The sequence below is a fragment of the Saimiri boliviensis genome, chromosome 4, assembly GCF_048565385.1.
Source record: "Saimiri boliviensis isolate mSaiBol1 chromosome 4, mSaiBol1.pri, whole genome shotgun sequence".
Lineage (NCBI taxonomy): Eukaryota > Metazoa > Chordata > Mammalia > Primates > Cebidae > Saimiri > Saimiri boliviensis.
Window position 1 is genome coordinate 140,164,660 of NC_133452.1, and position 15,042 is coordinate 140,179,701.

At 43.1% G+C, this 15,042-nt stretch overlaps 1 protein-coding gene across 1 annotated transcript in view; it reads right to left on the reverse strand.

The window, feature by feature from the left end:
* GMDS (GDP-mannose 4,6-dehydratase) overlaps positions 1 to 15,042 on the reverse strand; it is a 632,017-nt gene that overhangs the window by 99,532 nt on the left and 517,443 nt on the right. Inside the window, exon 9 of the mRNA XM_003927401.4 lies at positions 711 to 807. Coding sequence (XP_003927450.1) covers positions 711 to 807 — 97 coding nt within the window. The remainder of the gene's footprint in view (positions 1 to 710; positions 808 to 15,042) is intronic.

The following is a 15,042-nucleotide window of genomic DNA, read 5'->3' on the forward strand; positions in this document are numbered from 1 at the left end:
TGCACCTAGCCTTAAGATATCTTTTTAAAGTCCCTATCCTCAAAGAATTCACAATTTGGTAAAGAGAGAAAGACATGTAAACAAATGATTATAGTGAGTTATAGTAGGTACTATAATAGAATCATAACATAATTTTATTATATAATTCAGATACAAAGAAAGGAGTGAAAGGGAATTTCAGCGATAGTGATATATTGGCCAGAAAAGGCTTCATGGACAGGGTGGTACCTGAGCTGAGTCTAAAAAATGCAGGGGAGACAATTTATGGTGTAGTGTGCAAGTGTGTACTCGTGTATGAGTACAGGACACAGACACAGCTGGAGAAGCAAGCAGCCCGTCCAGGTCCCAGATATCTTGAAGGTCTGGGAAGGCATTCTGAAATCAGGCATCCTGTATGTTATCAGGACCAGCCATTAGAATAGGAGACCAATATGACGAGATCTGCTTGTGATGTGAAATTCCATTTTTGAAATCAATGATTTCTTTGGGTGGGTTTAACTCTTATTTTCCTTTATAGAGCAATGAAGTTTGTGGTGAGAATGATAATCTCAAATTTAATCCACTGTGTTCTGATTTAGGAAATGCGTGCTGACGGATGCCAGGGAGCTGAACTTACAGCTCCAAAGGCTGGCAGCAGGCATTTCGTGAGCACATTTTCCCAGCCAGCCAGCCAAATGTGGCCACCCACTGGGTGGCCAGAGAGTCCTTACCACTTCAGTTGGCCGGTAGTACTTGAGATCCACAGTCACGTGAACTTTGCCGGTCTCTTTACATCTGCCCACTTCATTTTCATTCTTTCCTTCCCACCTGTAAAGAAGATAAACACTGAATCAGCTCCTAATTGCTTGGGAGCATTTGGCCATGCTAGCACATTAGGATGCCCCAGCCCTCTCCCTGCAGGAGCACATAAGCTCGTTAACTACAGCAGCACAGGCTGATGCTCAACCTGGACTTTCAAAGCCTTCCGAGATCTGTTTTCAAAGGGCATGGTTTTTTCCCTTTTCTTTTTAAGAAAATCATGATGAATTCAGAAGTGAGACTTCAGAAATAAACAGATTAGCCAGAAAATAAAATTGGGCAACTTTTAGGGATTTCAAAGATTTTTGTATTTCTCTAGACCATTCTAGATCAAGTCAGTTATTATAAAATAATTAATGTCTTTTGTCCTCTCCCTTTATTTTTTTGTAATTTTGGGGATATTCAGTGTTAATTCAATGCACTCCATTTAGGAATAAGTTTCATATAGTCAGTTATTATAAAATAATTAATGTCTTTTGTCCTCTCCCTTTATTTTTTTGTAATTTTGGGGATATTCAGTGTTAATTCAATGCACTCCATTTAGGAATAAGTTTTATACCCTAATTAAGCATTCAATGCATCCCTGGATCACATACAAGTTCTCCTGCCCTCCCCAGTCAATGGTGGGCCTCCTTAACAAGTCTCAGATGATTAAATCTCCAAAAAGTACACAACTAATTGTTCGTTTCCTGCTGAGAGAGGGTGTATCAATATTACTTTCCTATAACCTCCTCTGACCTAGCTAGGATACTGTTTGCATAGAAGTTTCCTTCCCCGAACATCCACAACTGACAGTAGTAAGGATCCCAGGAGCAACTCCTTGAGTCCACACTATGCAGGATGAGCTCATATGTGTCGAGATTAGCTTCTCGCTAAAATTCTACTTATCCATTTTATGTTCTCATTTTTTATAAATCAAGCCACTCACTTAATGTTAACCTCTGGATTTCTGTAATATTATATAATTTGAGTTATTATTTTTACATATGAAATTTTTTGCAAAAAAACAAAAGTAATGAACAAGTATGACACGTTTGACTTTACTGTTTATCCTTAGAACCAGTTTCATTATGAGCTGGAGATGAATACTGTGAACACAACAATTCTGTATGCTCTCTGGGTCAGAGTCACAATGGGGAAGACAAAATTAGTTACTTGACTATGTAAGCCACAGGCACCACTGGAAATGAACATTAAATGTTGATCCCAGTTGTATTTTGGAATAGGTTGAGAATTAAAGACATAAACTGGTCTCAGAAGCCTTATTTCTGATGAATCATCTGAATGTTCTGGCAAATCACTTCTTGGTAGCAAAGGGGAAATATTTCACTGCTGGAGGAATAATCTGTTAGTATGCCTTTGGACTCAAGGCAAATGTGAAAACTGTCCTACAACAGAGGGAATTATATGGCACAATATGTTAAATAATGTACAACAACTGTACAACTGGTCATTTCCTCAGGAATTTTATATTAATTAACTCAAAAAGGGATATTTGGTAATTTGTTTCAATTTATTTCTTAATGTTGATTAGATCAATTTGGCGGATCTTGATGTTGATTAGATCAATTTTCAATTTCAAAGCAAGGGAATTGGTAGGTAGGATCAGAGTTAAGTTTGTGGAAAATTCACCGGGAAATGGCAAGTGGATGTTTTGGAACATGGAGATTGAAAGTGTTTAAAACAGAACCTAAAGGTATGATGACCCTCATATATCTCCTTTGGATAAAGATCAAATCTTAGCTAACATCCACAGGAAGGGAGGACCTAAGGCATGATTTTTAAAAAAATTTACAATCCAATTCTAAAGTTAATTGCTTAAGTAGAACCTTTTTAAAAATTTTTGGTTAGGCTTTCAGCAGATGAAAGTATATTTGTATTTCACAGGCATGTTCTAACTATTTTTGTTCACATTTCATACTTCGCAAAGAGAAACAAGTTCAGCAGATACTTGTGTGATGTATCTCCCACCAAGTCAAAGAGTTAACAGAAATACCATTTTCAATTTTGCTGACTGATTTTTCACTGTAGCTGGGGATTCGGTCTGTGATGGGCCATGCTGACTTACGTGCACACAGACATTCCACTGTCCTTCTTCTGGTAAATCTCCTCAAATGCCACAAACATGAGAACTGGTGATTCAAGTCAATTTATAATTCAATTAAAAAAAAAATCACACACAAACACACGCATATTTAAATCGACAAAGCCCTGGTAAAGACTTGGAGAGCTTTTCCTGATTTGGGAGGCAGCATGTGAGTCAGGAAAGGACTGAGGCCATGTCTGAGGGGTCTTTAGACTTTAGTGGGGTCTACAAACTGTTTCTGTGAAGACCCAGATAGTAAATACTTAAAGCTTTACAGATCTCATTAGTCTCTGTTACATATTTAACCTTTCTCCTCCTTCTTTTTCTGTTTCTTCTTCCTCCTATTTTTCTTCCTCATTTTCTTCTTTAAAACCTGTTCTTACCTCCAGGACAGTAAAAAAAAAAAAAAAAAAAAAAAAATGGCCCTCACTGGGATTTCATCTGCAGGCCACACTTGTCCACTCCTGCTTCGGCCAATCAGGTTAATGGTATCGCCTCACCCTCAGTTGAAGGAAGCATTTAATTCCTGTTTATAGCAGTGGGCTGCACGGCTAGACTGCTTGAATTTTAGTGTCTACTACTGATTCTCTTTGATTGCTTTGCTGGTCATAGACTAACATTTGGGATTTGTAACACTAGCTGAAAATGGGAAAAGGCTGAAGGAGAAACATTTGCTCTCTAAGGGGTTTATTAAATACAGCCTGAAAGTCAGACTTGGGTCTGGTGCTACTTTGGCGCTCAGAGGCACCAGCTCCCTTGCACAACTTTCTTGGTCTGAACACTGTCTGCTGAACTTCCATCTTGCAAATGCTGTCTACAGTCAAAACAGTCTCTAAGGGCATGGCATTGCCCTCTACAATTAATATTGTTACATTGAAGAAGCAAATGTAATCAGGAAATGGCTCAAAGCTGAATTGAGCTGGCAAAACTACTTTCTAATTTGCACCAGGTCTGAATGAGGGCAGTAAGCAAAAGTTTCGGCCAAGTGCCAAAAAACATTCAGTTACAACAATACATGAAACACTTGTATTAACAAGTAAAAGGTAACAGCTAACATGTCCTAACAAGCAATGTTATGACTCAAAGCAGAGCTGCAATGTTAATGAAATGACAGTGGCTTGACAGAGAGGATTCGGTTAATTAACAAGAATTACTATCCACTAACTTACAGCAACAGCTCACCAAGCAGGGATCCTGTATAATTAAATTTTTAAAATAAATTGTTGCTCCTAATAAGCACTAAATAGCAATAGGAAGCCCTGAAGAATTACAGAATCAAGGACAATAAGGCAAGATAAAGTGCTATTAGAATCTACTCAGCCAGGCGTTCCTTTGAAGGAACAACAAAAGCAAAGTCAACCACGAGTCAAGTTTTGGGGGTTACTGGACCTAAGTGGGAGGCGGGCGACACACTCCTTGTGGGGACCTAAATATCATAAAAGCTCTCAGGAATTATTCTGAAGAAAAGCTATTTAATTAGGGTATTTAATTAGAGTAGGAAGCCGCAGGAGCTCAAATTTAGTCAATGCCATAAGGCAGGCCTGGAGGAAGCATTAGCTTGTGGATAAAGATGGTGGTTTTCACACACTTTTGCTCCTTCCCCAGACCCCTTTCAAAAAAGGAATAAACTCACATGAGCTAAGAGGGCAGGAAAGAGATGTGAGAAATCAATTCTGGAAGCTGGAAAGCAGATGGATGAGTGTTAAAGGACTTAGCAGAAGCCCTAGAAGAGTCTCCTAAAGCAACTGTGGGAGAGCTGAGAATGGCCCCAATTTACACTTGCAGAAGCCCCCAAATGCTCAGGAAGTGAGGCCTGATTGCAAGTCTCTATGGGCAGCAGTCTGGGGCCCAATCCCCAACCCGATTCCGCACTGCTTGGCCACTCACTGCCTCACCCTCCCTGGAGCAGAAGGTGGCTGGACTGAATGCTCAGTGAAGAGTGGGTCACCATGCTGAAGATGGGGGAAATCAGGTAAATGTATGCATGCTAAACGCTGAGGCCCGCCACCTAGCTCTGTGGGCTGGCAGTCAGGCCTATTTCCTTCCAGTGAGGACACTAAGGAGGCTCCTCTGGGCATCAGAGATTCTCCAACTAAAAGGCTCTATCAAGTCCTCTTATAATAAAATAGCCAACGAGCTCCAACTATGCTCTGAAAACTCACAAGAAATTTTTAGGCCCCCTACTTTTAAAGAAGCAGAAAACCAAGTATTACCAGACAGGAAATATATAAGGGAAAATCACATATATAAAAAATAGAAATTAAAACAAACTAGAAAAAAAGCAACTTGGAGGAAATAGAACAAGCAGAGGGAAGAGAATTAAGAACAAAATAAAACAAGAAAATCCCCACATATACCATCTTTAATATCCTCAGACAGAGAGATCTGGAAAGATATCACACAAACAAGAACAGGATACTACATAAAAAGAAACTATTTGAAACACAGGATTTTAGAACTTGAAAACGAATAATAGAAATTCATAATTCAAGAGAAGATTTTGAAGATATAGTTGAGGAAATTTGCCAGAAAGTAGAGCAAAAAGAGGTAGATATGAAAAGCCAGAATAAGGAAGATAAAAACATGAGAATGCCTCAGGGCAGTCATTATAATAGGATTCCCAGAAAGAGAGTACAGAAAAAATGGAGAGGGCATCCCCAAATAATGGACGTGTCTAGACCCACCTCACATCAAGTTTCAAACCACTAGGACCAAGAGAAGGGCTGAACCACTTTCCAGAGGGGACAGATGGGACTGGGAGTCAGAATGGCTCTTGGTTTCCCATGGTGACACTGTAAATTAACAGGCAATGGAGTAGCTCCTTCAAAGTCCTGAAGGAAACTGATTTCCAATCTAGAAATATATACCAGCAACATTATCAATTTTGAGGATGGACGAAAGGTATTTTCAGATATATTTGGTCACAAAATATTTGTTTCCCATGCATCCTTCTCAGGAAACTAATAATAATTTTGCTTTTCCAAACCAGGTAGTGTTGAAGATGTCAGGAAATAGGGGCTCCCTGCAGGAGAGCTGCTAAGAGAGCCCTCCAGAGGAGAATGAAGTGACACAGTGGGGTTCCACCTTCTGCCAGTCCACTCGGGGTCAGGTCAGAGGCTCTAGGACTGCCTCAGGAAGATGTGACCAACAGCCCAACTGGGGGTTTGAGAGCCTAGAGAGGCGATTTCCATAGCTGGGGCAGAATATGGGGTAAAGTTAGTGATAAGTACATAGAAAATGAATAGAACAGAGAAAGAAGACATCTCTTAGCTGTATGGTAAACAAATGACAATTATACAGAAAAGATAAAATAAATGTAGTTTACTGGAATGAATAACATTCATCAGTCATGGTAATGTATCACTAAATATTGACCTGACCCCCAAAATTAAAATGTAACGATTGAGTATTAAGAGGATGGAGGGATGGGTCAAGGGGGGAAAAAAGGGAACAAAACTCTTGTTTTGAATAAGAGGAGGCCAAGAGATAAAGTCTAGAAGGGTAAAATCAATGACGACATGTTATTTGGAAACATGGAGATAAATGCCAAAATAATTGTAATACAGTGCAACAGAATTTCAGGAAACAAATAATTATCTTTAATAAGACAGTGTGCCACAGCAGAACAACAAACATTTCTGCATGTTGGAAAGGGCCTACAGAGCACCCCAAACAGCAGAGCACAGAACATTGCCTAGCAGATGTGCCTAGCCAGGGAAAGGGGCAGGAAGAAGCAGAGGGCAGGCGACAGCAGGGATTTGTGAGAATTCCTGTAGAATGATTAGAGGACTAGGGTGCTGGGGTAACTGCAAAACAATAAAGAAGGGAAAAAGGAATTACAAATGTGAGCTTTGTAAGTAGCAGACTGTGAGTGACGAAACCCCTCCCTACAGGCACCTCTACATTGCACTGAAAAAGACAGGCCTCAGCACAGCCCAGCCTGAGCTCTGCCCCAGGGATGGGTATTCAGTCCCACTAGCTCCCCTACAGACCCAGCACTTCCTTGCAGGATTCCCCTGTCACCCTGCTTCTGGATGGGGAGGGGCTGACATCTTTGGCATCATCAACGTTCCAGGTCCTGACCTACCACAGAAGCCACGGAGAGGGTGGGCAGATGAAATATGCAGAGAAGACAGAGCAGGCAACCCTGGGAAGAGGCAGGCCAAGGTGGCATACATGACCTCAGCAGCCCAGGGGGGAGGCCGGTCAGTACTGCCAAACTTCACAGTTGATGGGCAGGATGTCAGGAGGATGCAGGGACTCAAACAGGGCCCTGGGCACATCAGAGAAAGCTACTTGGATAGGGTGTTGGGAGCTGAATGGATGGAGTGAGGCTGTGTGTTGAGCTGGCTCCTTGACGCCTTTTGGTAGAGCAGGGGAAGAGAGAGGCCAGGCAGTGACTGGAGGGACCCTGATCCTGAAGGGAGCATCTGTAAAAGATGAGAGAGAGCCTCAAAGGAGGGCCAGGGGCTAGGTGTAGTGGCTCCCAAAGTAATCCCAGCACTTTGAGAAGCAGAGGCAGGTGAATTACTTGAAGCCAGGAGCTCGAGACCAGCTGGGGCAATGTGGTGAAACCATGCAAGGTCTCCAAACACAAAAATTAGCTGGGCATGGTGGTGTGCACCTGTTGTCCCAACTACTTGGGAGGCAGAGGTGGGAGGATCGCTTGAACCTGGGGGGTTGCTGTCAGCCATGATTGTGCTACTGCACTCCAGCCTGGGCAACAGAGCGAGACTCTGTCTTAAAAACAAAAACAAAAACAAAAACAAAACACACACACACACAGGCCAGGGGGAGGCAATGTTCCAAGGGGCACCAAGGCGACCTGCTAGTGGGACAGGGGAGAGAAGGACAGGTGCCATTTTTACGCTCAGGGAACCACTGTTTTAATCACAGACACACTCTAACATTTAAAATACAGCACTAGTCTAAAGGGTAAACGCTGGATCTACGAAAACCTTAGCTCAGTATGGTCTCTTGCATTGCTACTGAAAATAAGCCTGGTTAGCCTCCAACTACACCTAGAATTCTTCCATTTCATTTATGATAATTATTCTAAGTAAGGGGCTTCTGGCAGTACTAAGCCCAGGTGTTATGTTGTAGTTAACGAATAACTGACAACAATAAAAAAAAAAAAAAGGGAAATTTAAATCCATTTTATGGCTGTTCATGTAGAAGGCACTTCTTCTAAGATTAACGCCTACGTCTATTCTGATGTCTCTGTCATGGAGCCCTTATGAACGTTACTTGCTGAATTCAAACGCCAAGATACAGGTAAGTAGCATAATCTGCAGTGTATAAATGGAGGAACAGGAGTTTATAGGGCTGAGCAATTTACAGATGGCACATGGGGAAGGGGTGCTGGAGCCAAGGCTGCCAAGTCAGGCTCCTGGGCTGCCCCACCCTGGGCCCAGACAATGCCTATTTCATAGAGTCTGAGCTGAATGGGTGTGGTACCCTCTTAAAAGGGCACTGCCATTTTTGTGGGGAGGCCTCCTCAAACATTAATTTCAGTAAGAGTAGTTAATTGGTCAATACTTCCTTTGCTTTCTTCTTTTTATCAATAGCACGGAGCAATTACTTAATAGCGAGGCCCTCCTCTCAAACAGTCTTTTCTTATGCTTCCTCCCTAGAAAGTCAGACTAGGAAGATGAACTCAACGCAAAAAGCCTTGTGAGGTGGTGCCTACTGAGGGTAGCTCAAGAGATCAGATAATAAAAATGATGATGATGATAATAAAAAGACAAGACCAGAGATGGCTCTCCTCGGCTGTGAAAATGACAGTGAAAGGATCTTCTGATGCAGAGCTAGCATTTTAATGAGCCTCGGCGTGTCCATGCTACTTCGCACAGCTCACTAAACGTGCTCTAGCTGCCTTCATTTATATTAACCGACCTGGGGCATACTAGCCACCCCCAGTGATAAGAATGAAGCTTCTCCTGCTGTATGGGGGAAAGTAAAATGTATGGAGGCCTTCCTGGAGGGCCACAGTAAGGAGGCAGTGTCAAAATGACCCAGTGCTCAAGCACCCCCAGAGTCTCAGCCACGTTCTGGGCCACCTGCATCTGTACCTCCTTCGCCTGCACAACTGTGTCTATCCCTCTCCCTTCCTCCTGCCCCCACAAATCTTTACCAAACACCCACTAGGTGCCAGTCAGTGAGCTAAGCCAGTTGCTAAGGACAGGAATATGTGGAAGCTAGACACGTCTCTGTCCTTAAGGAGCCTGTAGTCTGTGGCCACCACAGTCTTGAGAAGGAATCATGGCAGAGAGCCAGGATGCTGTCAGAGCCACAAGGCAGGCACCTGGCACAGACTAGTTGGAGGCAGGGTGTTGGTCAGAGGGAGGATGCCTAAGCTAAGTTCTGAAGAATGAGTGGGAAAGGGCTGGGGAAGTAGAGGGAACCGTAGGAGCAGGCATCTGATGGCCCCAGTGTGGTAAGGCTGGTCCACCCTCGCTCATCAGCTTGCCCAGCGCCCACACATGATGCACTAGGTCCTGCCTCCATGCCTTTTCTCATGCCCTCCCATCCACCTGGAATGCCTTCCTTCTTCTATCATCCGTATCTCCCAGTTTGGACAAGGGCCAGCCTACATTTAACTTTCTGCAGACATAACTCCAATCATGATTGTGAGGCTTTGACTTCAGTATTGATATAATAAATTTGCACAATGCCTTCATCTTTGCCTAGACATTTGTAAATAACGTGTTCTTATTAACTGTCACTCAGAGTCTGTCTCTTTCAATTCTCTTTGATTAGTTTGGCACTGAGAGGAAATGAGATGAGCGAAGAGCACATTTATAGAGCATCTAAGAGGTGTGAGGTACTGTGCCAGCTGTTTAGGTACTTATAAAGGCAGCAGTTATTTTGAGGATCTAACAGCCCCTTGGTTAAAAATGAAAATGGGCCTGTGACCTAGTGAATTGCATCAACTGCCTATGAAATGGAATGAGGGTTGCCTCAGACACACAGCCAAGCATGACATCAGGGTTCAAATTAGATCTTGCTAGTGGCAATAATTCAAAAGTTGGCTGCTCCAACAAAGGCACACATCACCTTATGTTGCAGTATTTTGGTTTTAAGGGTTAAAAATCTAAGCACCTTAGAAGTTAGGAAATATAAATGATAGTAGGACTCAGATTTCCAGGAGGGAGGTAGAGAGATAGAGAGGGAGAAATTGAAAGGAAAAAGAGAAGGAGGCCTCATTTAAACGGTAACTTGAAGCTTTTATGAAAAGTCCCGGCTGGGCGCAGTGGCTCACGCCTGTAATCCCAGCACTTTGGGAGGCCGAGGCGGGCAGATCACGAGGTCAAGAGATCAAGACCATCCTGGCCAACATGGTGAAACCCTGTCTCTACTAAAAATATAAAATTAGCTGGGCGTTGTGGTGCGCACCTGTAGTCCCAGCTACTCGGGAGGCTGAGGCAGGAGAATTGCTTGAACCTGGGAGGTGACGCGGAGGTTTCGGTGAGCCGAGATCGTGCCCCTGCACTCCAGCCTGGCACCTGGCAACAGAGCGAGACTCTGCCTCAAAAAAAAAAAAAAGTCCAATCTCTTTATGATGACTAAATAGAATGTGAATACTCCTGAAGGTGTGAGTCCCTTTAGAGTCCCTCCAGAAAGTTCTCATAGTGCCTACACTCAGAAATTGGCTTTTCTATGCAGGTTTTCTAGCATGACTGCTTTTTCTAGTTCGAACGAGGATTTTGAGTGACGGCGAATGAAGGCAAGTTATATTTCCATGACTCAGTGTCACAGATTTTACTCAGCTTGGTCACTACATGGACATCAAAGGAAGCTTCAGCAAGCTGCTGAGGTGGGAGTTAAATCTATCTCAGGGATCAAAGGTGGCTGGTCTCAACACAGCACATTGAAAGATGTGAAATTTAGCTATAGGGAAAAATACAGAGCTGCAGCGATTTTCTTTCTCTGGACGTTGGCCCTATATAGAACTCTTAGAAGTACAGCTCATCACAGGAGAGTTCTGTACATCACCAACGACCGATGGAGTGGAGGGATGTGCTCTCCCTCAGTGAGACAGTCCCAGGCTCGGCAAACTCCCAAAGAATGCCTTACAGTAGCTACACTGGCCGTAGGGATGCTCGATCCACCCCCGGAACCTGCAGCCAGGCCTTCCTTCTCAGGTACTGTCTTTAAGATCAGCCTCCAGAGACTTCAGCTCAGGGCCCGGAGTCCAGAAATCCCACCCATCAGAAAACGGTGTAAAATGAAAAGAGAAATGTGCATGAGCACATTTCTTTTGTGATTTTTACTGAAAATGTAAATTCAGTACCACAGACTACAATAACAATTTCCATGCCTGAAACATTACCCACCCACCCGCAACAAGCAGCAGATGTTGGTTCTCACCTGGTTGTAGGCTAATCTTACAACCCTCTTCTCAAAATTTAACAAGATTAATGACAGAAAATTAGTCAAGACAAGTATTTGCCTGTTTGGCTTATCCTACTATCATTTTAATTGCAGGAGAAAAGCGTTTCCTTTCTACATAATATACTTAGTGGTAAGTTGATGGGAAAGTGAAAAACAAAACATAGCACTAAAAAGAGCCCCAACAATGCAATGTGCTACACACACACACACACACACACACACACACACACACACGTGCACACACACACATACACTCTTAGAAGAAAGCTGTTGTCATAAGGCTGCCTTTCTTAATACAAATGACTGGATAAGAATTATTTATTTTTTTTAAATGGGGACTTGCTCTGTAGCCCAGGCTGGAGTGCAGTGGCGCCATCTCGGCTCAGTGCAACCTCCGCCTCCTGGGTCCCTGTTCAAGCAATTCTCCTACCCCAGGCTCCCAAGTAGCTAGGATTACGGGCACGAGCCGCCACATCCAGCTAATTTTTGTATTTTTTAGTAGAGGCGGGGTTTCACCATGTTGGCCAATCTGGTCTTGAACTCCTGACCTTGTGATCCACCTGCCTTGGCCTCCCAAAGTGCTAGGATTACAGGTGTGAGCTGCTGCACCTGGCCTGGATAAGAATTTAAAATGTTAGATTAAATTTTATCATGACTACATGTGTTACTGATCTGTTCCCCTGAATATCTTCTAACCCAAACTCAAATTAATGTGCTATTTTCTAATAAATGCAAAGCAAAGTGGCTTAAATTACTCAAGTGATGTCAAAGACTTCAAGGGCAAATATTTGTGTCGATTCTAAATATACAGATGGCGACACGTGCCATGTCTTTTCGGTGAACTTTACAACAGATAAATTTCAAAAACAATAGCAGGAATGGGAAGAGACAGCAGAAAACAGCAAAAGTGAGAATGTTACCAGTACTGATTGGTGTGTCTGATATAGTGTAGCCTCATGTAACATAAGGCAAGCACACAACGCACAACAGGTAGAACTATGAGTGAGCAGAAAGCTTTCTAGCTTACTTAACAGCACTGCTAACGAAACTAGAGACCTTGGCTCTTTTTCACCCTCTATACCCAGCTGTTCACCAAATCCTGCTGATTCTAAGATTCAACTCAATTGCTCTGCTTCCTCTCCATGTTCTCCGCTGAATGCAGGTCCTCTTCATCCTCAGTAGGACAGTTCCAGCAGGCCTCTAGGGAAGATGCATAGTGGTTTCCCTCAAGCTGTCCCCACCATGTGAGAGGGAATAACACCAAGAGTGAAATCTGGGGAAATCAGGGTGACAGTGGGCATTTCTGGGAGGACTTTCTGGATAAGCCGGCTTTTGGGATATCCATTTGTGCTTAATTAAATATTTACAGAGCACCCTCAGCCGTTGAGAGCATGGAAGATAACCTGGGAATGAGGCTATGCCCAGAGGCATGAAGACCTGGGTCTGTGTTCACTGCAAATATCTGATCGTAAAGTTTTTTTGACAGTATACGACAAGAAGGATAAAAAGTGCATATAAAGAAAAGAGGCGCATCTGGAGTCACAAAATACTAATTTCAGATCCTGGCTGTGAATCCCTCGCTGCGTGACCTGGGGAGAGCACTGAATTGCTCTGTGCCTCAGTTTCCTTCTCAGTGCAACAGTGTCCCAGCCCTGGAAATTAAACAGAGTAAGGGCACGGCTCCTGGCATGCTTCCAGGCTTGCCCTAACCCACTCCCTGTGTGCTGCGGTGAGCATGGGCTGTCTCTTGCAACATGGCTAGCCTAAAAGTTAGAACCTGAGAAACGCCATTTTGTAAAAGACAAAGCTGTTCTTAAAATAAGTTGTAACGGCTTCCCCATTTTCTTTGCAATAACTGCTGACCTTGGCTTCTATGAAAAGTGCTTGCTTCTGCTTATCAATAAGTGCTGTAAAGTTGCTTGCCCTGCATCCCCCCACCCTGAAACCAGGATGTGGTTTTTCAGCTTAAAAACCCCTCTCCCCCTGAACTCGGGGCCACGGGTTGGAGAGACGTGAGTCCTCCGTGGTCGCTGGCAATAAATGACCCTGCAATTTGACATACTTTTGTCTTGGTGTTGACTTTCTATGCTCGGTCCTGTACAACACTCTGTCTGCCTTGAACCACATTCTGCTGTTCTTCTGCAATAGCATCCTGCTCTAAGGGAAGACCCTGCTCCCCATCATTCAAACAGTGCACTTTCAGTGGGGCTGCTCATCCCAGAAACCTCCCACCCTGAAAACTGGCCAAGCCCCTCGGACCCAGTCCCACACTGGCTACAGCAACAGGTCAAGGGATAATTGCAGGACACACACAGGGCAAGCCACAGTCCTTAGGATTTTTCTAAGTGGATTGTTCTCAAAGGTTCTATTCTTCTTTGACTGTGTGAGGCTGTGTCCCCAAAAGTCATTCAAGAATGCCCTGTGCCATGAGGAGCAGCTGAGGGATGGAGGCAACAGGAGCCAAGGAGCAGAGGGGCCCTGAAGGAGCACCAGGTCCCTAAGGCTACTCTGAGTTCAGTTTCAGTCCCTGAAAAACAAAAGACCTCTGATTACTAGAAAAGTCCATTTACTTTTCTCCCTTTCTTAATATATTAATCGATACTTTCATTATGCTTAAGCCTTGGTTTTATTAGCATAGATACTTCACACGTTTAAAAAATAATTCTTGTGTATCATCCTTTGCAACTTTTGGAGTGTAACAGAACACTCCTAATAATAAAATGTCATGTTTGATTCCTATAGACAACACAAACAAAAGTGCACTTTTTTTTTTTTTTTTGAGACTTAAAGTCTTGCTCTTGTTGCCCAAGTTGGAGTGCAATGGCACAACCTTGGCTCACTGCAACCTCTGTCCCCCAGGTGCAAATGATTCTCCTGCCTCAGCCTCCTGAGTAGCTGGAATTACAGGCACCCACCACCACACCCGGCTAATTTTTGTATTTTTTGTAGAGATGGGTTTCACTATGTTGGCCAGGCTGGTCTTGAAGTTTTGACCTCAGGACATCCGCCCACCTCTGCCTCCCAAAATGATGGGATAACAGGTGTAAGCCACCGTGCCCAGCCAAGTGCATGTATTTTTTAAAGCATAAGATGCTATGCTTAACATCTTATTTTTCTCATTAGACTTGTTTAAGTATAATCTGTTTTATTCACGTATACAATATACATTTGTTAAAATATGTTTGAGTGTTTATTTAAAAATGTAATTAATGAGAGTGGCAGATATTAATTTCTGCTAAACTATACATTTTAATTAAAATTTTGGGGCTGGGCACAGTGACTCATGCCTGTAATTCCAGCACTTTGGGAGGCCAAGGCGGATGGATCACCTAAGGTCAGGAGTTCGAGACCAGCCTGGCCAATATGGTAAAACCCCATTTCTACCAGAAATATAAAAATTAGTCAGGTGTGGTGGTGCACGCCTATAATCCCAGCTACTTAGGAGGCGAAGGCAGGAGAATCACTGGAACCCAGGAGGCAGAGGTTGCAGTGAGTCAAGACTGTGCCACTGCACTCCAGCCTGGGTAACTGTGAGACTCGGTTTCAAAAAAAAAAAAAAAAAAAAAAAAAAAAGGGAGGGTTACTTAGAAGCAACATAAATTTTATTTGAAATGGATAAAAAAAACCCTCAATCCCAAATAAAGTCAATCCAACAATACATTTTTGAGTCCACAAAAGAATTAAGGCCAATTTTTTTTTTTTGGATAATGAGGTCTCTTCCCTAAAAAATGAAACAGAAGACCAAAAGAGAATCAACATGACCA